The sequence below is a fragment of the Seriola aureovittata genome, chromosome 13 (assembly GCF_021018895.1).
Source record: "Seriola aureovittata isolate HTS-2021-v1 ecotype China chromosome 13, ASM2101889v1, whole genome shotgun sequence".
NCBI lineage: Eukaryota > Metazoa > Chordata > Actinopteri > Carangiformes > Carangidae > Seriola > Seriola aureovittata.
Window position 1 is genome coordinate 12,547,579 of NC_079376.1, and position 23,925 is coordinate 12,571,503.

At 39.6% G+C, this 23,925-nt stretch overlaps 1 protein-coding gene across 2 annotated transcripts in view; it reads right to left on the reverse strand.

The window, feature by feature from the left end:
* Nucleotides 1-172: 172 nt before the first annotated feature.
* myo6b (myosin VIb) overlaps nucleotides 173-23,925 on the reverse strand; it is a 36,438-nt gene continuing 12,685 nt past the window's right edge. The window contains exons 12-33 of one of the 2 annotated variants that reach the window (XM_056393663.1): nucleotides 23,758-23,902; nucleotides 22,104-22,261; nucleotides 21,629-21,720; nucleotides 21,069-21,141; nucleotides 19,649-19,776; nucleotides 18,611-18,706; nucleotides 17,893-18,063; nucleotides 16,730-16,768; nucleotides 16,419-16,512; nucleotides 15,468-15,598; nucleotides 15,137-15,214; nucleotides 14,809-14,938; nucleotides 13,463-13,553; nucleotides 12,036-12,186; nucleotides 10,474-10,682; nucleotides 10,283-10,361; nucleotides 7,489-7,649; nucleotides 7,294-7,344; nucleotides 4,974-5,077; nucleotides 3,040-3,174; nucleotides 1,823-2,041; nucleotides 173-1,667 (exon numbers count right to left, since the gene is read on the reverse strand). In XM_056393663.1, coding sequence (XP_056249638.1) covers nucleotides 1,468-1,667; nucleotides 1,823-2,041; nucleotides 3,040-3,174; nucleotides 4,974-5,077; nucleotides 7,294-7,344; nucleotides 7,489-7,649; nucleotides 10,283-10,361; nucleotides 10,474-10,682; nucleotides 12,036-12,186; nucleotides 13,463-13,553; nucleotides 14,809-14,938; nucleotides 15,137-15,214; nucleotides 15,468-15,598; nucleotides 16,419-16,512; nucleotides 16,730-16,768; nucleotides 17,893-18,063; nucleotides 18,611-18,706; nucleotides 19,649-19,776; nucleotides 21,069-21,141; nucleotides 21,629-21,720; nucleotides 22,104-22,261; nucleotides 23,758-23,902 — 2,735 coding nt within the window. In that variant the 3' untranslated portion in view covers nucleotides 173-1,467. The remainder of the gene's footprint in view (nucleotides 1,668-1,822; nucleotides 2,042-3,039; nucleotides 3,175-4,973; nucleotides 5,078-7,293; nucleotides 7,345-7,488; nucleotides 7,650-10,282; nucleotides 10,362-10,473; nucleotides 10,683-12,035; nucleotides 12,187-13,462; nucleotides 13,554-14,808; nucleotides 14,939-15,136; nucleotides 15,215-15,467; nucleotides 15,599-16,418; nucleotides 16,513-16,729; nucleotides 16,769-17,892; nucleotides 18,064-18,610; nucleotides 18,707-19,648; nucleotides 19,777-21,068; nucleotides 21,142-21,628; nucleotides 21,721-22,103; nucleotides 22,262-23,757; nucleotides 23,903-23,925) is intronic. The other variant, XM_056393664.1, reaches the window with a different exon arrangement.

Genomic DNA, 23,925 nt, shown 5'->3' on the forward strand with positions numbered 1-23,925 from the left:
AGCAGTACATTAGGCTTTGTTGTTTAATTAATCTACACACTAATCTCGTTAGCTGCTATTAGCATTAGGATGTCGGATCCATTTACAGAGCACTGGCCACTTACAGCTATGTTACTAACTTATCTCATGTGCTTATGTGAATTATCGACAGTAACTTGGCAAGAAAAAAACATGGGGGCAATCATTTATTTTCTAAATTAGTCCAGTGCAAAGGCCAAAGTACAACAGACAATCAAAAAGGGAACATATGAATCATTAGTTACAGTTGACTGTATCTTTTCACTAAATAGTTGTGAGTCTAAACAAATGTAGTGTTTGATTGTCCAATGAGATGACTGGAATGTTCACGACCCGACCAACAGAGGAGTCAAATAATCAGCTTCATAAAATATTACTTGAACAAACACACGTAACACAAGCACACACGCAAATTACATTATTGTCTGTAAAACAACCCCAAAGCCACAAAACTGCAAACAAACTTCTACACTTCCCTTCTTGAATATCAAATAAACAACAATACAAAAGAGTGTCACTTTTCAAGGATTTCAGCAGTCAACAAAGGTGTGAGTGTGAGCTGAGAAAATGATGGATGGATAAAAAGACAAGACTTCTAAGGTGGTATAAGCACTTCTTCCAATGAATAAATATTTTTTAAAAGGTTATTCTGGAAGAAAAATACATTCTTCAACTACACGATAAAAAAAGATTCAAGAATTAGCCACATGAATTTTGTTCCATTTGATGTAGTCACATTTGTAGTACATAGAGGATGAAATAATATTTGAATCCTTTATATTTTACTCATTATAAAATAAAGTATAAGATTATATAAGTTTTATAAATATAACGTTTTTTCTCTCTCTTAGTTGTATGACCTTCTATCCATGATTGTCACATTTAAGTACAGAAAGAAAAACTGCATGTGTGTGAAAAATTCAATTCTTTCTAATCAAATCAGATGTATTTATAGACACTGAATGCTAATTATGGTCTTAATATTCATACGACTATCATGTATTACTTGAAAGAGAAGACACCATTAAATGTCTCTACACATTTTCTCTAAAAGTCAAGTTTTTTATTGCAGACCATTAAGGTTTCAGGTTGACAGTTACTGTAGACAGGCTATGCACCAATTAAGACTTATTGGTGTTGTGCAGTGATATTGCATTTTAAGGCCTCACAGTGGGATATTGCATTCAAGCATAGACTGAGAAGAAGACTGAACACAAATGCTAACCCTACACCAATAAGGTGTTCCACTGCAAAATAAAGATATAAAAAGTGAAACTTAACAACATACAGGTAGTTAAAAGGAAGATGATTCAGCATCTTCCTCTGTGGAAACTTCTTTTCATCCCAGGTACACTGTGCTGCCCTGCCCTGTTTGTGTTTGACTGTGTGTATTAGTGTCATGTTTCTGGACTAAGCTGGTGGTTGTGTGCTTATCTTGTGCGCTCTGGTTCATTTGAGGAGACTCTGGAGCATGGCGGTAGCGTATGTGGGGCGGGCCTGCTTGTTCTCAATGGCTTTCTTGAGGTACTGAATTCCATCACAGCGTTCCCAGATTTCTTCAAACTGCCTGGGCAGGATCTCTGCCCCCCTCTTCCTGGTCAGGCCCGTCTCCTCCAGACTCAGCTCACACATCTCCATGTCGTCTTTGCCTGAGTGGTGGAGGAATGAGGACAGAGGTTTACCGGCAGAAGATTTTACAGTGAAAATAAGGCTTCTCTGCAACCCTGAAATAAAGCAAAAATAATCTGATTTTCTAGAGATGATGTTGCTAGAATTAGACCAAAAGCAAAAGCTGCTGACTCACCTGCGACCAACACAATGGGCCGTTTGTCTGGGTGAAGCTCCATCTGTCTGGCTATCCAGGGCCCATCAAAGTGGGCGTACCACCAGCCCTTCTTTTTATTCTGGGGGTCCTTGTACTGGTCAGCGGGCCTGATGAAAGGAATGCGGAAATATCGCTGCTGGCGGTTCATGGCCACTTCCTGATGCTGGGCCGTCATCGGAGGAGCTGGGTTCTGTTCAGCTGCAGAGGGACAGAGAGACAGTGTGTGTCAAATACATTGAAGAATTCGATCTGAAATTGGAGATCTCCAGAGTAGCTTTACAGGAAGGAGTATTCACAATAAAACATCTGTCATTTGGTTTCAAATAAATGAAACTCATGTTTTTATGTATTTTAATAACAGCGAAAACACACTGAGCTGTGCAGAAAACAAAGTCTAAAACTTTCAAAACATACAAGATCAAAAAGGACCCAGGAAATGCCCAAGTAAATACCACATGGAAAAGCCAGGTAAAGCAGCTTTTAGCCTCTTATGAAATGGCCCCGATAAAACCCCTGCTGTATCAGCAGAGGCCAAGAACAGGATCCAAATATAAGGCAAACAAAGCGCAGCCAGTACGGCTTTCAGGAGCTATCATATCAAAGGAGAAAGGCAAGTAAATATAGTAAAAGTAGAAGCAACAGTGAATCTAATGTTCCCATTCTCCATCAAACTTAATATATGTTTTTAAAGATGAAATAGAAGGGAAACGCAGAGCACCAGCAAGCTTTTGAGCAGCTAAACAACATTTGTGCATGTGTGTGAGTGCAGCACAAACCATGCTTGGTTGAGCTGAGAACGAATCGAGCAGAGCAGCGAGCTGTCATACAACCTGACATGGCATGGCTGGCAGTTACTTGCTAATTAGAACAAATATTTCTGACAGAGCCAAACAGAAGGCGGCTGCATTTTTAGGCCGTTGCGTTTCATCGGCTAATTGAAGGTTAGAAAACGCAGGCAGGCTATTTGTGCAAGTCACTTATTCCTGCCATTGAAAGCGAGAGGTGAAAGTGGAGAAAATAAACATCTGTCACCTGTAACCTAATGTGGCTCGGGTGAGGCGTGCATCTGTAAATGTGCAGCACGTTTATATGCTGAATATGAGAGTATACAGATTTGTGCTCATATCCAGAGGTGAAGCAATACAATGAGATTAATTTAGAGCAACAAGAAATACTGGGAGCACTTTTATACTAACCATAGTCAGTGACAGATTTAGGAGCCCTCTGATCACTTCCGTCATCATTGCGTTTCTTATTCTTGGACTTCCATGCGTGATACACTTTCAGACGACGGTGGAACTCCTCTCTGCAGGCCGCCAGCAGCTCAATGTCTGTCCACACAACATGACACCGGTGAGACAACAAGCAAAAACTGATGGCAACAGGGTGAAATACTAAGAGAGATGTGAAACACACAAGTATGACTAAGCACGTTCGTCCTATGTAGACTGGTGTCAAGATATTTTCTTTACATTTATCATTTGTTTTTCAACACAAAGTCTAATTCTGAACAAGTAAAATATGATATCAAGAACTTGAAATGAAGAAATTTGCATCGAGAGCAATTGTAATCGCATCTCTTAAAAAAATTAGAGGAGTAGTTCAATGACTAAGTGTTCAATTTCTATAAAGTTGGGAGTGTTTACAAGAGACAAAAGAGTTGTCAAAACTGAAGTATTAGAGGACGAGATCTCCTGACCTGACTTTTAGTGCCCGGTATGGCTAAAACTCAAAAAATACACTGGATCCTAAATTTCCCATACTGCTGGACTGCATCTTTAATTAAACCCTTCCTGTCTCCTAACCACATGCTTGCTCATTGATGGATTAAACTAATTGTGCTGGAAGGTGGATTTTGCTTACAGTATTTATGCTAGCTAAGCTAAGCTAACTGGTTGCTTGCTGTAATTACATTGACTTATTTAATGTACATAAGAGTGGTATCAATCTTCTTGATAAATTCCTGGTAAGAAAGTAAATTACTATATAATAAATAAGTGTATTTCCCAAAACGGCACACTACTCCTTTATAAAGATATTTTTAAAAGCTGGCAGTACTGCTGTATATTCACTGACATCTTTATTATATTTTTTTGTATATATTTGCTCTTTTATGAGGACATATTGTTTTCTGTCAGAAATGGACATGGAATACTGTTTACAATACTTGGTTATTTGGAAGTCACATGACTAATTGGTGGTGTGTGTATAAAGAAACCAGAAAGAACCTAAAACACAACCCACATGAAGACAAACTAGCTGAGAACATTCAGGGAATAAAGCGTGGTATATTGGATAAAAGTTGTATGACGCTTTTAATTTCAATTAATTAAAATATAAAAATACAATTAACAATATAACACAGTGTAAGAAGGAGATTTGGGGGCTTACAGTGTGTATTTTCTTCCCTATAATGAAATATAAAGAAAACGCTCACAACATACAATACTTTAGAGCACATAAGACTATATCCAGTCAGACTTCAGCTTTTCGTATCACCACCAGCATCACCAAAGCAAATGGGTTCAAAAAAATTAGCCAGATGTCCTTGAAATCCCACAGGGGATATCAAAGTCCCTAACACTGATCAGAGTACTGTATACAGTGCAATTTTAAAGGCGTCGGCGAGGGAGCCAGCAGAAAGGCATCTGCTTTTCATGCTGACTGAGGAGAGGGTTGGCTGGGAATGACTAGGGAGAGCAGAAGTCTGCCATCCCCCATAATGGTGATAATTTCCCCTTCTCCATCCCTAAAACGCACGCTGATGAGCCGTAGCAGCTGTGGGAACGTCCTCACATTGGTCTTTTGATTTTTTCAGGCAAGATGCAGATGAAAAACTTGCGTGTACGGAGATGGTGCCGCACATTTTTTGGGAACAAAAGCGCTAAAACATTAGCTGCTACTGAATTATTTAATGTGTGTGCTGAACATTTTTGGAATGAAGGAGGGCAAAGGAAGATGTGTCATGCATGTCACTAAGAGCTCTACCACCTTGATATGTTTGTAGCAGCTGGTTCAGTGCTGCTGAACCAGCAGCAGTGTGTGACATCTGAAACAGATGTCACACACTGTTTGTTTTGTTGATAACGTCAGCATCATACTGAACTTGGGTGTGTTTGGGATTTCTCACCACAGGAAGTGTTGATGACATCTCGCAGCTCAGCATACTTCCACTTGCTGAGGTCATACTTTTTCACACCAGCAGCAGCTTTGGTTGCCTGTACCTGAGGACCCCTACAGTACGGAACAGATGAACATGGGTGAGAGGGAGAAAAAAAAAGAAAAAGAAAAGAAAAGGTGAGCGTGCAGATAGGTACAGTGTGACAGATTGTGACAAGGTGAAACAGAGTCCGCATTTCTTTCAAACCTTCCTCATTGTCTCAGCCGATTAAATTCACATTAGAGGCCAATCAGCAGGGAAACTGAGGAGCAGAGTTTGTCCATATCCTAACAGCCTACTCCTTCATTCCAATGTTACAATTTGCCAGATGCCAGCTTACACCTGCTGGCACTTTGGGTGTTTTTTCTGGGCTTATGTTAACGGAATGTAAGATTACTGAAAAACAAGGAGTAAGCACATTAATATATAAATCAAACTGATGTCACAGTTTTTCAGCTACTTAAACGGCTGCTGTGGCAGGTCTGGGCTCATGTCTCCAGCTTCCCTGCTGAGCTGAAGCTGCTAATTCAATCATACAAAGGACTTACCTCCTCTATTTACAGTCGGCATAGCTGCTAATGTCTCACTGTAGAGGATTACTGATCTACGAAACATTAGCCAGATTACCATTGCCATTTATTATTCATACTGACTAGAGAGAGGAAACTGATTCTGGCTGAGACATGTGCCAGTGTGTGACGGTGACAAACCAGGGCTGAGGCTTTACTTCTGCTGCAGGCAGGAAAAAAAGAAGTGGAAGTGTAGTGATGGCTTTTGGCAGTAAGTGAACAGGAAATAGATAGTTGGAGGGAAGAAGAAGGTGGAGGGAGCCCGGGGTCTTGGCTACTATTCCAGCAATGACAGCCAGTGTGTCTACTTCCAGTGCATGCATGCTTCCATGTGCTTAAGCTCTGTGGGGCGCACATGCAACACACGTGGCTTTGGAGCTGCTCTTTTGCCACAGATCTCTTTTTGGTTGCCAGGGGTCAGCTGACTCACAGGGGTAGCAGGAGACACATGCAAAGTGGCCCCTGGATTCCTGAGCCAACACTGACAAGATTACAAGCTATTTGATCAAATGTAATTCTGTGCTCAGTGGACCCGCAGATGAGGACCACACAGGCTTTGAGAGAACTTCTTTTGGCTTCAATACAGAGCTGAGTTGTTTCAGTGCCACAGATTATGAGAATGTATCCGAGTTCAAATGAAGATTAAGGTAGTTTATATACTGTATACTATACTATATAGTGTATTTGGATGAGAATCGTCAGGCACAAACTTGTGTCTAAAATCACTTCCTATTCACTACATATAGCACTATCTACTGTATATATCTATAGGTGCAAAAATTATTGTTGTGTGCCAGTGATGATGCAAACTGGCAATGATTAGTTAATGCCTGCTCAGAGTGGAGTAAACGACAGAATCTCTATTATATAGGGAGTAGCGAATGAGTGAATAAGGAGTGATTTTGAACACAGCTACTGAGTATGGTACATTAAACTCATGCGGATACCTGCAGGGCTGAAAAATGGAGCCAACATGGAAATGCCAAAAAACTTTCCTCAAAAAGCCTCTTGAGGATGGCTCCAGAAGCAAGTCTATTCCCAAAGAGTCTCATGATAAAATGCCCAACTTTATAGCAGAATTAAACATGTTAACAGCCTGGTACAAAAAATGATTTTGGTATCTAAAGGTAATTTTCCCCTTCATGAAAACTGTACAGGGGGTGAATTTTAGTATAACTCATCCATTTAAATTTTACTCAGACTTAAAGTTATGCATATGTAAAAATCCGTAAACAATGAACGTATGAAAAAAGGGAATCACATACATCTTCACGCTCATGAGCTTGTGCTGTTCACTAGTGCTGCAAAGGACACAGACAAGCTTTCAACACTGCAGACTCGTGCAGAGCCAATTAAGATCAGAAATATAAAAAGATCACATACTGCACTTTCTGATCCAACTCTCATTTATGATTTGCTGTGCTGATTTTTAAGCATCCAATGATCACACATAATTATCCTCTAAATGGCACATCTCATGATTCATGCAAATGTAAAATAACACCTACCATTCATCTAAATTTGACTGCTGATTTCTTAAAGTCGAAGATTTGTTTCTGTTGGCTTTGCATTGCTGGTATAATCTTGCATCTATATTAAGCAGCTGAGAGATTTAGGACTATGATAGAGATTAAGACAGACAGTGAGGGAGGGAGTGATTACTGTTGGTGTTAGGTACGCATGGATATGGGCGGTCACAGAAAGCTGTACTGATATCTTACACAGCTCTGGCTGAGGATGAGGAGATAGGAAGATCTGAAAAAGTCTCATCTCTGGGAGAAAACACAGCAGGAGACAACAGGAGAAACGCAGTTACACACACACACACGCATGCTGAGTTTAACACTGCTTGTTCACTGTGCACAAGGGCAGTATGTATCATGCAAAGGTGAGCATTGTGTTCACATATACATTACCTGCGCAGGCTAGCATCCATCTGCCCCTCCTCAGTGATCAGCTCCGCCTCACTCTGGGCGATTCTCATGGCTAACTCCCTGTCTCTTCTCTCCTGCTCCACTATAGTGGCACGCTGGACCTGCTCCTCACGCTCCAGAGCCAGCTGGAATTCCAGCTCCGCCTGTAAACACACACAAACACACACACCACAACACTTCCGTGCTTAATGTGACTTCAGGAAATCTACAAAAATCTAGATCCTGTCTTAATACCAATGCTGTCATGTGCTAGACCCTTCATAACAATTAGAGCTCTGCTCTGCTGCCCGAGCCTGATTAGGCATATTTATCCAGGTTGTATGGCTGCTGATAAAGACTTAGTCTTTGTCTAGACACAACAACAACAATCAGTAGGAACATTTTTGATAGGTTTAACCCAGATTCAAACGACAGGTTTTTATTTTACACTTTATAGAACAGAAACATCTGTTAATAACGCTAGCACCTGGGCAATGGGCATCTAGAGGGAATATATATATAAAAATGAATGAATCAATTAATATATGTTTCTATCTATAGTCTGTATATCCATCTATCTCCTTATAGTAGGCCACTAATGAAGTCTACAATGGATCCTTTTATTTGAGGAGCTTTAAATATGAAGACCTTTCCAGTTAAGAGTATATTATTCATACTGTAGAACGGTCCAACCAGCAGCTGTGATACATGACCAGAGTGCAGCATTAGAAACCAAAACTAATAACTCTGATTGTTTCAATATGAATGTTCTGCAATTTTTAAAAACTCTGATGCCAACATTTTACCCTAAATCCCTGATTGATCCCCAGCACTCTCTCTCTCTTTGACCACATTTCCTAAATAAGTCAAATCATATTCATTGTTTGCAGTGCAAGGCCTGTGAGATGCATTGATTCACTCACAAGTGGATCCTGGAAAAAAAGGCATAAAAAATGTTCCAGCAGTAGTCATTATACTCCTGAAAACGATAAGGATAACACATGGGAAGCCTACAATTGATAGCATAGGCTCAAAGACTAGATGGTATACCATAAATAAGGTTAGGTTGAAAGACACCATGATACAAAGTTTCGAGAGGTGAAAATACAGTGCTAGAATAACCTTTTCTGACACAGCAGAAAATAGCAGAGAACACAGAGTAAAATGCCACTGAAGTCACAGCAGACACCTTTGGAAAGTTTACTGCTGCAGCTTTGAGCCTTACAGCTGGGGATAAACAAACTTTACAAAGAGTCTCCTGAGTAACATGGCTTATGACAGCCTGGTGTCAACAATCACACAGCTAAAAAGAAAAAAGGACAGCATGTATAACAGTTGGAGAGGGATTAAGGCGACACAGTGTAGATGAGAATAAAAGGCACGATAATGCAACACAGGATAGCGTATGGAGGGATGAAGTAGTTCAGTGAGGGGAAACTCGGCAGGAAGAGGAATCATCAATCAAGACCCTGCGGAAAGCCCTCTGGGAGTCTGACCAATGTCATGACCCCGCTGTTTCCATGGGAGACCAAAGAATAAATGAATGTTTCACTCGGAGTGGAGATCAGTCAGAGAGGAAACACGAGAACTGTACTGGTGGTTGGTGATATTTTTTCCGTCTATTAACTACAAAACACGCCTACTTTATACTTCATCCTTGGAAGCCATGGGATTCATTTGTAAGCTCAGTATGATGATGTATGAAAATCAGTTTCAAGAGACATGAAATTTCCTTTGAGTTAAGTTGTTATGCTGCTGCAAGCAGAGACTGTCTTAAACAACAACTCACAGTCCATATTGTTTCAGTTACAGTTTAGTTGTAATCCATTATAATCATGTCACTTGAGAGGTGAATATGTCCTGTACTGTAGCTCCTAAACGCAATGCTTATTCTGAAGTCTCTGATGTTGGAGATTCCTTGAACGCCCCACTCCATTTGCTTTGGTTGTTGTCATTTTGGTTGCAACTAATGACTATAATTTATTTTCATTGTCAGTTAATATTATTTTTCTTGATTAATCAATTAAACCATTGATCTACAAAAAGGTCAGAAGGCAGTGAAGGTGCTCATTGAAAGTTTTGTCCAAAATCATAAAGACATTCAGAGAACACCAGAAGAAGCTGGAACCAATGAATTTTTGTAATTTTTACTCCAAAATTAATCCAAACTATTCATCGATTATCAAAATAGTTGCAAATTCATTTTCTGTTTATTTACTATTCCATCAATTGACTGGTTGTTTTTAGCTCTATTGCCATTATGTACACACTCACACATTCTAAAAACATATTGAAATACATATTTCATTAATTGATTGAACTCTGCTGACATGTTTTTCAATCCTAATCTCTCTTTCTGTAAAACATGTTTCTGTGGTAAACTTATTAAATGTTTATTTTATGTATTTATTTCTTATGTATTTTATTTTCTTGAAACAGGGAGAAACCATTAGAATTCAGTGACATGGTTCAGTTTACCAGAAACAATACTACACATTTTATTGTGGAAACTGACCCAATGAAGGTCTTGCTCAGTCTAGGATTAGGTCTAGGAAACCATCTTTCTTAAATGATTATAATGGCAGGGGTTGAGTGTTGAGTCCCTGCAGGGGAGTAGGGTTGGGGTTAGGGTTAGGCAAGTTACCTCACTGTGGGGTGCACATAACGCTTAGAAGAGACTGCAAGTCTTGGGTCTAAAAACATGTGCTGGTTCATCTTCCCATACTTCTGTCCCAAGGATTGCAACCAAAAGTACAATGGTACACCAATGAAAAATCACATTGAAGGCGCTCCACACCTGTGTAACTTTCTCTTCTTCCTCTCTCTTTTTTCTATCCTCTTCTTCCTGCTTCCTCTTCAGCTCCATCTCTGCTTTCCTAAAATATTTGTAGAAAAGAAAAAGAATCTTATACATCTTATAGTCTCAAACAATCTAGCATTACATTTACTAAAACACCTCCTAATTATCTTCCCCTTGCCATCACTTACATCCTTCTGTCCGCTTCCTCCTGTTTGCGCTTTTGCTCTTCCTTCTCCCTCCTCTTCCTCTCTTTCTCCATCTCCTCCTCGATGTGCTTCAGCCTCTCACTCTCTTCCTCCTCTTGCTTCTTCTTTTGCATGGAAGAGAGCAGCTGCTCTGAGCGTTTCACCAGCCCCTGGTACTCTGTGTCAATCTCTTTCCAGGTCATCACTGTGGCCTAGGTGTCAAAAGAAGGATCAGAACGGCACAAATAAAATCATGGTTACAAAATAAGGACCTACTTTTCATTTCTTCATCAAACTGTTGATTCAGTTATCAGCCTCAAACCTCAGTGGAGTTCAAAGCCACGGGTTGCTTTATTACTACAAAGTATTTATCTGCTGAAACTCCCACAGGATGCTTAACAAGCTCTTCTGAGTTTGTTTGAATTACATTTTTTCAGGGAAAATTTCAGGAGGTGACACCGAGTGCAGTCGCCCTGACTTGGCACACCCTCCACTGTAACCACGGCACAACTTTCCCATGTGGCGAAAGAAAGGACGACACTGACTGACACTGAGCCTGTCACTTGCAAACTGCAGCCACAATGCTCAATTCCCAACTATACTTGTCAGACAATCAGCGGGGTTAGAAGAGGTCACTGTATTGTGAAGCTTCATTACACTGAGTCTCTAAGAGTTGCACAGGGGAAGATGACAAGGTCTTGTCCCCAATGTAAAGAGGCCTGAATGACAGCCAGTGGCATCTCATGTATTATTCACTCAGAGATGCCATGCCATGAGCGATTTCTAAGCACTCACGGCGCCATGCGTGTCCACAGTGGAGCTGCTAATAGGCTAACAGAGGAACGCAGGGGAGGTGGAGATGGTGATTGCGACAGAGGGGATAGAAAGGGTCAGGAGTCACTGGTGCCATCAGTGTCAATCAGGATACCTCGAGGAACCTATGAGCACTCCAATCATACCTGTTGATTGCATGCAGCTGACTACACAATACAAAATATCAGGGTAATCAACACTATTGTCTGGATAGCTTGTGGATGTGTTTGTGATGTTTTGATGTACCTTGAAGGTCCAATAAGGATGGTGCTTATTGCACAGGGAGAGCTGGGATTTCACTAACCAAGTTTGAGAATTTAGCAAAAGAGCCGCAGTAAATTAAATTATTGGAGAGGAGAGGGTGTCTTCTTCACATAGCTCTTGTTTTTAATCTGAGGTGATTGAAAATATTGATTCTGAGGGAAAGAAATGAGAAAAGGACACTTAAGAAAAGGTATAATGTACAATAGGAGAAGACTCTTTGTGTCAGGGAGCTACAGGTGTGAATGCAGGGGAGCACACAAATCTGAAGCAGCCATGCTTAAGGCCAGGTATGTGCTCTGAAAAGTCTTCCCTGCATAAACAAAAGCAAAATGTTTCATGTACGCCCTATTGCTCAGATTGTATCTTGCCCAAAGCACTTGAAAAACTGTTGACATGAGCAGCTTAAAAATCAGCAGAGCAATAATCCTTGGGTATTATGAAAGATGTGAACACAGTCAGGCCTGCTCGAACACCTATCAATGACTCACCTTTATCTTGGCTAACAGAGCGTCTATGGAGGCGGCCAACTCTTGGACCTGCTTGGCCATCTCCTGTTTGCCCTCCTTCAGCACGTTTACCACCTCATTGAACCGCTCCATGCGTTTCTTCAGGTTTCGAACCTTTACCATACCATCGATGCTATGAGAGAAGAGAAAAACACAGACTTAGATATGAACATGTCATTAACTACTTGGAGCATGTGAAGAGTTTAATTCAAATGGACACTAATTAAAATAAGTTAGATTAAGCGCAACTGAGGCATTAGTTAATTAAAGTGAAATAAAATACACATTTTTCCATTTTTCACATTTCCAAATAGAAATTGTGTTGACTGTTGAGTTGTGTGTTACTGAATGCCAAATATATGTCCAAAAATCTTTTTTGAGCATTTTTACATCTAAATCCCTCTTATTGATGTCACTTTGATGCTTTCTTTGCCTGTAAAAGATAAAAATATTTTTGATGATTTATATCGAAAACATACATTATTCAGAAACATAAATAATTCCAATCAAATGTGATTTTGGATGACAAGCTAACCCTGCCCACCATGTACTGTAAAAATGGCTTGGCCAACAGCTTATGTTGTAGTAGCTAGCAGAACAATATCAAGGGTCAGAGGTGTGTCTGAATGTCAGTTGACAAAACCTGATATTTCCATGGATGCATGGTTGTCTTATTATTCACTGGGTGTGGGTTTGCGTGTAGGCCAACAGTCCTCTACAACTCCTCCTCTACAGCTCTGTATGGCAACATATTTCTGGCAACGTATTCACCAAGCCATGCTTTATTTTGAAAGATAAATATGAGCAATTAAAGCTTCTTTTGTAACTAAATTCTGCACACATATTCAGTTTCACTTGGAAATACATTGCATCGTGCTGTGGATTCATTTAAAAAACCCCTTTGGCCCTTGTAAACGTTTTATGCATTTCAGGGATACCTTTAGGTACCTTCCTACCAGTCTTAGTTATAAACAAAAAATAGATCAATCAGTTTCTTCCTTTTAGAAATGTATAAAAAAATTCCACATGTATCTGAAAACCCATCATCTGGATGGCCGCTTTCACAAGAGCCACGTTTCCAAATGCAATCCAATACAGCAAGACGGGGTGTTTCCCAAAGCAGTACAGTGAGACATCATTTCTCCACAGATGACTTTCTGGATTGATTTGAACTCCTAAATGCACAATGTGGGATAGCCATCAAAACCCACCAAGCGTGAATCCGTTAAAATAAAAAGCACACACAGAGTACAAGGTAAAAGAAAAAAATAAGAGAGCAAAGGGCACAGACAAACAGAAAGATGGTAAAAATGATGCATGTGTGTTTGAGTGTGTGTGTGTGTGTGTGTGTGTGTGTGTGTGTGTGTGTGTGTGTGTCGGTTGGTTTAAAGGAGCAAGGGGAGACTCACCGTGGTTTATGCTTTTTCTTACACAACCACATGCGGACACTCTTCTGAATCTTAATACAGGCCAAAGCTCTGTAACTCATCTTGTTCCTAACTGTTGAAGATGAGGAAAGAAAAGACATTTATTTATAATGGACACACACACGAGCACAACTTGAAATGATTGCATTCTCGATTCTTATGTAATTTGCATACTTGTTCTTAAGGGTACGAGAATCCTGCTCTGCGAATACCATGTCAAATGCTCACTTCAATTCAAATATAAAATTCAATAGTAAAAACTTTATTTTGAAAGATAAATATTGTAAAGCCATGAGAATAAGCAACCTGAAAGATTATAATATACATTATTACAAACTGCTACAATGGGTACTGACTGATCAGGCATGCACAAAAACAAGTTGTGCAGAATATTGTCTATACACTTTACACACACACTCTCTGTCTCACTCACACACACATAAACACACATGCGCAAATGGAATTGCAATAATAAGGTGAAGTGTGGAACGAAATAAATGACCAGGAACATACATTTCCTCAGGTCTCAGGTTATGCAAGAAATGTGTGGTCAAGCAGAGGCAATATTCTGCTATAACTGTAATGCAATTTCACTCTATGCTTTTACACAAATAAGCAGAAACCAGCCTGCACTTTGTTAAATGGTGGAAATCAATAACTTGGCACAGAGTGTAATGGTTCAAGCAACTGCTTTTAAAGTACTATTCCATTTTGCTAGAGGCTGCCGCTTTCAATATGAATGAATGCAAAAGTGTGAAATATGATTCAGTATAGCTATCAGAGCTGCATAATAAACTGTGAGGAAATGGCAAAAGATCCTATAGTCATCCCCTGGAAAGTGAAGTAGTTTAACTAACAAAGATCTGTTGTGCTGATGCAAGTTTTTGTGTATTATTGTCTTTCTACAGTCGATACAGTTGCTAAGAAGCAATCTGTGAGGTGTGGGTGATTTTCTAATGTGGGACTTTTTTCATAAATGGTTTTATCACTAGTGCCACCTCTCTTTTAAAAAGGATGTGATTCAGGCCATGTGGCATATAGCATCATGATGACAGATAGAAAAAAAGCATCAAGTACTATAACTGAAGCACTATGATTTATAAAATGGAAGTGAAATTATGGCTTAAAGGTAGGGTTGCCACCTGAAACAGACATAACCCATAGCAAAGCAACATTTGATAAGGATTTCATTTTTTTTTCAGACCAACTCTGGACCATGTCCAGACCACGTGTGGTAAATGATCTCAATTAAAATTCACCCAGGTTTGACAAATAATGCCCATTAGAGGAATGAGGAAACAAAAAGACAATCTAACAATTTAACATACGTTTGATGACGGACAGGGCGCACCACTGGACTTTCTTCCAGCAGCTGCACACCAACCACTTGTTGACTTTCTCCAGCAGCTCAGCGAGGTGGTCTGGATCAGACTTCATGATCTGGTCAAACTCAGCAAACTGATGCAAACACACCCACACACATACACACACACACACACACACACACACACACACACACACACACACATACACACGCAATTGAAGCAACAATCCATCTTAATCAGGGGATATTTATGTTCTCAAGCGCTGCAGCAGATATTGTACATATGACCTGCAAAAATCAAGGTGTAATTAATTTTGTTGACTTAACTGTACCTTTCCAGGACGGAAGAACACTTTGGTCAGTCCAAACTTAAAGTCATTGTCATTAAGTCCCAGAGCTTTGAACAATGCCTACAGAGGAACAAATACACATTCAGTGACATAGAAAGATTGTATATGTGAAGAATTTAGGGCACTAAACTTTTTATGTTACTTAAGCATTTCCCAGATGGGTCAGTCAATGTGGCTATTGGCTTTTTTTTTTTTTTTTGCTTTGAACAAATTACACAACTAATTAGGCTATATTTTAAACACATTAGCTTGTTATTTAAACCCAACTGCACACTTTGTATTTCTCCAATGAATTTAATCTATGTAATCCCACCTTGCAGAAGAGTCGTGGATTCAGTCGTGTAAGTTTATCCGGCATGTACTGTTTATACATGTTGTAGAGTTCATGGAAGGGGGCTCGGGAGGGGAACCCTCCCTGCATCAAGTCCAACACTGACACCATGCCTAATCAAAACAAACACACAAAGAAAGAAAGAATGGTTTTGACGTATAAAGGGTTACCAAAGAGAAACAGGATTGCCTGGGGAATTACAGTCCACTGCTAAATGTGCAGTGCGACTACTACTACAGTCACTGACGGGAACATTATGATGATTTTACATACAGCATTCACTATTCTGTTTTAATTTAGCATTTTTATTTAAAGCAACATGAAATGACGGACTCCAATATAGGTATTATAATCAGTGGCCCAAGTGTGGGTTCACCATTTACAAAAAATTTCAAAATAACTTATTGTGACGAACTTCAAAAGTCATGACAGTGTACAGTGCAGTATGCCAAACATGGACAAAATGCAATACATATAGTATAATAAATCAAGTCAAATGCCTTCCAAGGCTTTTCTAGTCACTATAGTTTAACATAATTTAACCTTGGTGGGGACCAGTGGGAGGAAATGTAAATGCACATATCCTGCATTCCTTAAAGACTGGAGGCTTTCCTTTTTGAACCAGGTACAACATTCATTTCCAGATCTCATATTAACACATCACACTGTATTCAAAATATATTTTTTCGTTTAGGATCTTAGGTATATGATATTCATATATTATAAATATAGTATAGCAAAATGTGTTTCAGTGTTGTTGTCCATCTAAAGCACGTGGAATCAACCTACTTAAATTGCACTACTGACAGTAGAACTTTATTGGGTGAAGGTATTCTTAGATTCACTCATCTGAAAGACCGTAAATTGTGAATTTGACAACTTTTTAAAAGTTATGCAGTACATGTTATCATGCATACTGTTTTCAGAACCTACCTGAGCACTGAAGCTGTGAGAGAATCAGAGCTCCTTCAAACTGGTGGCTGACCATCTTCAGGTTGGGTTTCACACAGCGGATGAAACTGGAGCCCTGCACACAAAAATTTATCAGGGAAAATTGATCTGTCTCGGCACAATACTTCTCATTCTGTGTCTGCCGCCTTTATAATTGGAATCTGAATAAAAATATAGTATTGTAATGTGTTAACACATTCCAGCACACACTTTTCATTGTTAAAGGGTGATTTATTTGCTATTGATTCAAAGCAGGAAAGCAAAACATACACAATGACTTAAATTTTACTCACAGTGCTGCGCAGCTTCTCCAGCAGCAGGTTCAGTTGGGTCTGTGGGTACAAGCAGACAAAAAGAAGTGTTTGATGATAATTTGTTTTAAAATGTTTGATGCAGGTAGCCAACACAGGAAGGAAAACTTAACATGCTTATAGGACACACTGTACATGGATTTATGACTTATTAATGAACTATAAACCAAATGCAACTTTGAGAAAATTTTAAAGAACATCTTTAAATGAACACATCTAGTCCCACTGGCTATTGGTGCATTATTAAGTCCATGCCTGGTGCATTAGCAATGAAAGCAAGGAAGCTACATTTGTAATAATGAAACCTCAAATCTGTTGAAAAAGATGCTGCAACACATAAATGTAAGGGCTAGATAAAATAAAACACATAAATAAGTCTGTGTTTTGATTGTTGTTGGAGAATGCTGTTGAAGGTTGAGTACTTCTGACTCACTCTAAACACTTTTGTGAGAAAGAAAGAATGAGACATGCAGGCTCTCTCTTATTTTTTTTTCTAATTCCTCTCTATTCTACCTCAAGCTGACTTTATCCAGCTTTATCCATGAAGAAAAGTTTTCTCAGAGGAAAGAGAAGGGAGACTGGAGGAAACCTAAGAGGGAAACCCTGAATTAGGAGTAGAAAGAAGGTTGGGAAGAGGAGTGGAAAGGAGAGAATTTACAGAACAGGTCTGGAGACTAGAGTTAGAAAAGAAGCTAAGACAGATAATACAGCATTGTTGACTAATTCACAGCAGTTTTTCACATTGCACAACTTCATCACTGTCTTTTCGCATTTTCAATTCCTTGAAAACAAATTCCCTTTTCCCCAGTTTTTCATGACTCAATTGTTTGAGCAACAGACTGTAAGTCTCAAACTAGTCCAGTAAGATAAAATTCTGAAAAAATAAACATAAAATAAAGTCTTTATAATTATAATTTACAGATCTTTGGCAATAAAATACATTAAATTCAAAATCACACATAGAAGTGTTAAGAGTCAGTGGATCCATCAGTGTGAAAGAGCACACTTTTATCCTTCTATTCTGTTCATTATTCATTATAGTGAAATTAAAAAGTGATGATACACTAAAAATGAGCAGGTTTTGCTCACTTTCAGGGACTTCGTCTTAACAATCAAAAGTGACAAACTTTAATAGCCACACTGACCTTGAACTTGTTGCCAACGCTGATGAAGCTGAGTTTGCCTGCCTTCTGTTTGGAGTCCTTGGTGGTGTTGGAGTTCTCAAACAGCTCTCGAACAAATTTGTCTTTTGATTCACACACTAAGCTCTCCAGGGACATATGGAGGGCATCGTTATTCTTCTCCACAAACCGAGTCTGTGAACACATGCAAATGCATGCATTTATGTAATAGGAGACTTTTATACAGATGTACATCATGTAAACACAAATAAAGAATGCTTCAATACCTGCAGCGAACAACAGACATCACACAAGCAACTTTTCCCAGTATAAGATGTACGGTTGTGACATTTGTACCAGGACAACAAATGTGTTACAACTAAATCCATATGTCGATGAATCAGTTATCTGACTGACAGAAGATCATCAGCAGCTATTCTGATAACTAGTTAATCATTTAAGGTATTTCTTAAGCAAAAATTCCAAACATCAGAAATCACTCTATCAACGAATGAAAATAATAATTATTTAGATGCATAAAATGTGTTTATCATGTGATTTGCTTGCTTAAATTTTAATTGGCTTAAACTGCTAGTAACTCCACTGTCTTATGTAACTTGTATCTATGTAAGACCCATTATAAACAGACGTATTTGGAAAAATATTCTACAGTGGTACTGGATTTTGTGAATACCACTCAGCCTAAATAGCCCTATATAATAGGATTTGTGTCAAGACGGACCGTTTCATAGCAGACAGCTCCAGCAAAGTGCCGGATGATAAAGCCCTCATCATCTCGGAGATTCCTGTGAATGGTTAACTTTGACTTCCGGGGAACCTAAAAGGGAGAGAAGGAAAGCAAATCATATTTAATGACAGCGCTAAAACACATATATATTGATTTTACTCTGATCCTATCCATCACCATCTCTACAGACGAATCTTATTTATCCACACCACTGTTGAATGAGGAGGGCTGGTTTTGAGAATGAAACATTCAGATCAATGAAGTGCAGCGAAATGCAGCCAAAAAAGGCATATTCTCCCTCTTTACAGGTCAATTTATACTTATTCAATATATTTACTTGCATGAATATGCAAGGAAAAAACAACTGCACACAGTCCAGATATATTTTTATAAATGCCACATTCATCTTATCTGTCTCAAATATTATAGTGGACACCAACATTATTCTTAAAATGAAAAATAAAATATAGCAACCAGCATTTTGAAGCTCCATTGGCTTCATTAGCGAAGAAAACCATAATAAATTATCCTTAAAGTGTGAAAACTGAATTGCAGAAATGTTAGCTTGCGGCATAGTCAAGCACTTTAGATTAAGATTAATGTCTTTCAACTTATTTAGTGTATAGAACAGTATTTATTTGAGTCATAACTCTCCCTGCAGTAGAGTGTGGTTGCAGCCAGCCACCTCTAATCTTAAGCTTGAACTGGTGTCAAGGCTACATTTCTAAAAGGATTTCATGCTTGCAGAGATACAGGCAGCGGCAAACAAAAGCGACAAAGACAGAGACAGAGGGAGGGAGTGGGACTGTGGGTTATTCATAAAACTGCTGTAACAAACAGGCAGAGTGAAAATTACCACAACGGCAGAACCACTGTGCAGTTACACTGCTCCCTGGTGTCACAAAAGAGCTTAATACACAAAGGAAGAGAATAATAGCACAATACTTGGGTGAAGGGAAAGACAAAAGAAGGCAGGGAATAGAAACACAGAGAAAGGGGAGAAAGGGAGGGAGCACAGCTAAGAGGTCTGACCGTCAGTCTGAAGTGGTCTTTATGTTTGCTGTGAACAGCCAGTGCAAAGTGTTGGTCGCTGGGCTGAGGAAGCCGGTTCTCTTCATCCAAAATGTCCAGGACTCCCACCAGCTTTGCTTCAACGAGGTCTGGAAACAACAAATGTTTATCAATCAACCATGGTATTAAGATTTGTGTTGATGTACAGCTCTAGAATGTATGTTGAGATATGTAGGATACTGTCATGTTGAGAACTTCTTCTTAACATTTACAATCCATACGTGTCATTTAATGCTTACAAACACTTTTCAGGACGAAAACAAAACTCAAGAATCTGTAATAAAGTACCAAAGGAAGGTGTGAGGTGGCCCGACAGCCATTATGATACAGAAGTTACAAAATCACTTAACATTCGGGTTCTGAAAATTAAATTTATTGGAAATTTCCACTTTTTACTGTTTCTGGATGTGAATATTCCAAACACAAAACATACTCATCAGGATGCTCATTTAGCCACATATCTGAATTATTCATGTGGCATGCTGTGTTTGGAATATAATCTAATAGCCAAGGACCTCAGAAAAATTTGCATGAACAAGCACCTGTGCATAAATCCTGAAGACTGATGAGTGAATTAATGGCCAACCCAAACGGTCATTTGCAAGTCGTAAATGTTATTCACGGCTGTCAGTTAACCTCGCACCTGAATAATCACAGCCTTTGAAATACAAATCAAACTGCTTCACCTTGATAGACTGACTACTTCATCCCATTGATTTGAGGATTTATTCGAGGACAGAGACAACAAAGACAAGGGGATATCATTTCTCCAGCTTCACGTATCACAAAAGAAGCCATAAAACCCACAAATACTCATTACGCTTGCTCCCCTCAGACCCATGGATATGCCAGCTTCTGCGATAATGAGAAGTCGGTATTTTTGTCCCCCGACAGTTGTATTTTCGCTGCTCTGACGCCACGTGGGTGAGCTGATGTTACACTTGAACCAACCTCAGTACATTTGTGGTGTGTGGGTTCTACAGAGAGCCACATCTCTGTCAGTACATTTTTTGTGTTGCAGCACAGGCTCTCAAAGGCAACACTTCATCTTAATGATGTCCCCGAGTGTCACTTGATGGACCTCTATCCACTTCCAAAGATCTCCCAAGGTACAAGCTACATGAAGATATCAATACACAGACACCTACACACATATACCTTTGATTTTGATCATTTGAAACCAGCTCAAGTCAGCCATCTTATCACCTTTAGAAGGAGATAAGTTCAAAGTGCTGCATTGCATTTTATTTTGAAGCTCAGGAAAATCATGAACTTTTGAAAAGTGAGTGTCCACACAAGGAAGTGATGAAAAACAAAATGTTTGCACACAGTTTGAGGGTCAACAGGGATGTGGGAAGAAAGATGTCACATGGGAACTTACCTATGCAGTCCTGATTGTCAACATAATGCACCTCATTCACTCCCAGCCCTTCCCTTTGATACAGTTCTTGCTCCTGTACAGACATGTCCAGAAAAAGCCAAAAATCAACACTATAAAATATCATTTAGAAAACAATCTGATATGAAATTTTTTGTTTAGATTTTTCTCAGCGGCTTCAGAACATCACCCACCTCAAAAAACAAACACAAAACATCAAACCCACAACACACGATTCAGATAATGAGACGGAGGCTTAAACCAGAATTGCGGCGCATTAATTGGAAACCTTGGTAGAGAATAACGCTAAGAGATCACAGGAGAGAAACAAGCCTCATCATGTCCCTTGAGAAATTAGCATTCTAATGAGAGAGCACACATGAGAGATGTAGGAAAAATATACAGGGAGAGAAAGACAGAGGAGCTTAGTGTGCCAGCCACTGCCTCCTGGCTTGTGAGAGAGTAAGTAAGTTTGGCTTGTGAGTGACATGACATGGCAGGTTTCCCAGGATAACAGAAGTAAACCACACCGAATCACCTTAATCCACACGCTGCTCACCCACCTCTTTTAGAATACGCTCGTTGAAGAACTGCTGCAGCTTCTCGTTGCAGTAATTGATACAGAACTGCTCAAAGCTGTTGTGCTCAAAATACTCTAAGAAGAGGAATAAACAGAGGAAGCAGAAAAAAACATATATTTCAATTAATTCGAAAATGAAAAATTTTTGTAAAGCCTGTATTAATTATGGCAGCGAAGGAAATTAATTCTCAAGCAGAAGCCCTGGTAATGATGAGTGTGTATGCATTAGGGTACTTCTATTAGGAAACATGTTGTACAGACAAGTGTCTCTTTAGACTGAATAAACAAACCAATGGAAAAAAAATTGCCATCAAGACAGCAACAAAACACAGTGCGTCTGGAAAGCTGCAGATTTTCAGTTTGTCCATTATGTCATTAATGATGATGGCCTAAATCTACACGTGTTAAGTTTAACTGAAACTTCCACATTTTGTAGAAGACTATCTGCATTTTATTACCAAACCCAGCGATGTCCAGCACCCCGATGAAGTTGGAGGAAGTCTGGAAGGGGAAACACTGGTTTACTCGTTTGACCACATGATCGAAGAGGCGGCTGTACACTGCCTTGGCCAGGGCATCGCGGGCATTGTTTGCTTGTTCCACCTTTAGAGGCACCCTGGAGGGACACACAAAGTGGGGCAGTGAGGGACAGTCCGAAACTGGGACATGCAAGGCTCCTATTAAGTAACTCTATTTTATTTTTATTTTAAAAACCCAATTTTTGTGTGGGAGCAAAAGCTTAGCTATATTAATGTGACACATTTTGCTGCACAGTGTCCCCCCCGTCTGATCTTAATGTCAAGCTACGTGATCGTTTAAAATAAGGGTTTCTAAGCCAAAGAGAAGGTATTAAAACTAAAATATGAACCTTGAACTCTACTGCGCTGTCTACTGACACTTGAACACCATTTATTTTAAATTATTTAGAGGGGTTGACTGTATGGACAAAGTTCAGTTCCATAGTGGCCCAGAGTTCACCTCAGCTGTCCCACCAGGGAAGAATGTGAATTTAAAATAGAAAGGTCTGTTTTTTTTTGCTTTACCCACTGTCTTTCTTTTGATATTCCACCCACCAAGTCTTCTCTCATGAGAACAGGCTAGATTTTCTCTGTTTCACTATGCCATGACTTAAATGGAGGAAGTCTTAGAAAACACATGAAATCCTTATAATTAATCTCACTGACAGGCATTGTTATCAGTTACAATGTTTCATATGCACACTAGTTAGAGACTCAGTCATCCCTGATACCATCATGTCCACCGACCCCTCTGTTACCCTCAACCTCCCAGGGGTAGGGTGGATCTGTCTGGGGCTTAATGACAAAGCCAGGACCCCTTAGCTCCACCTGCTCCCCAGACACCAGGTCTTTACTGTACTGCTGCCATGCTCGCCTGCCTCCTCAGATACGGGCTGCATTATTTATGTGGAGAAAACACTTCCAGGCCAGGCCAGCATCTGGCCCTCTTGAAATATTAATCTACCAAACCTGGCCCCATCACTCAAACACCACATCGTCACCAAACTACACAGTAGCAGTGGCAGTACTGCACCATATTCTCCTCAGAGAATGTTCTTTTTGACCTGCAAGAACACCAAGCACTCATGCAGAAGTACAGGTTACCTAAGCAAACATTTTTTTTTACTGTGTCACTTAGACAATGAAGATGAGCAGCAGTGTTTGAGACACATTCTCACGGAGCACTTTGTTGTATAAAATAAGCTGATCTATCATATACTCTCTTATACTAAGACGATAAAATAAAAGGCTTAGTTCAGTGTCAGGATTTAATCTCACCATTTTGTACAATAACGACATCTTAATACTTTGCAGACTAGTACAGCTTAGTACAGCAACAACTGCCTATCCACTGCCTGTGCCGATTAAATTACAGTTGGTTAATCTCTGTCTAAGGATTATTAGCTATTCTTAGATCCATCGTGGACTCACTGCCTTCACTCAGTTCAGTTGATAGATTTATTTGTCAGAGAACAATGGGATTGGCTTCTGGAAAAAATTCAAAGAAAATCTAGATCATTTTTCCCCATAAAAACATTGCCAAAAGAAGTTGCAAGGGTCTCAGATCTTAAAAGCCGAATACCACAGTTCTTACTTGATAACTGTTCCTTTGGCGCCCCCTGCTGTAGTGAGCATGACCCTTGTGGTGAGGCTGACACGCAGATCGTCCTGGTCCAGCCCAAGCAGATCAGCGCAGTACTCCAGAGTCTCGCCTGACTGATTTTTTAGGACACAACCACCTGAAACATACAATAAGACAAAC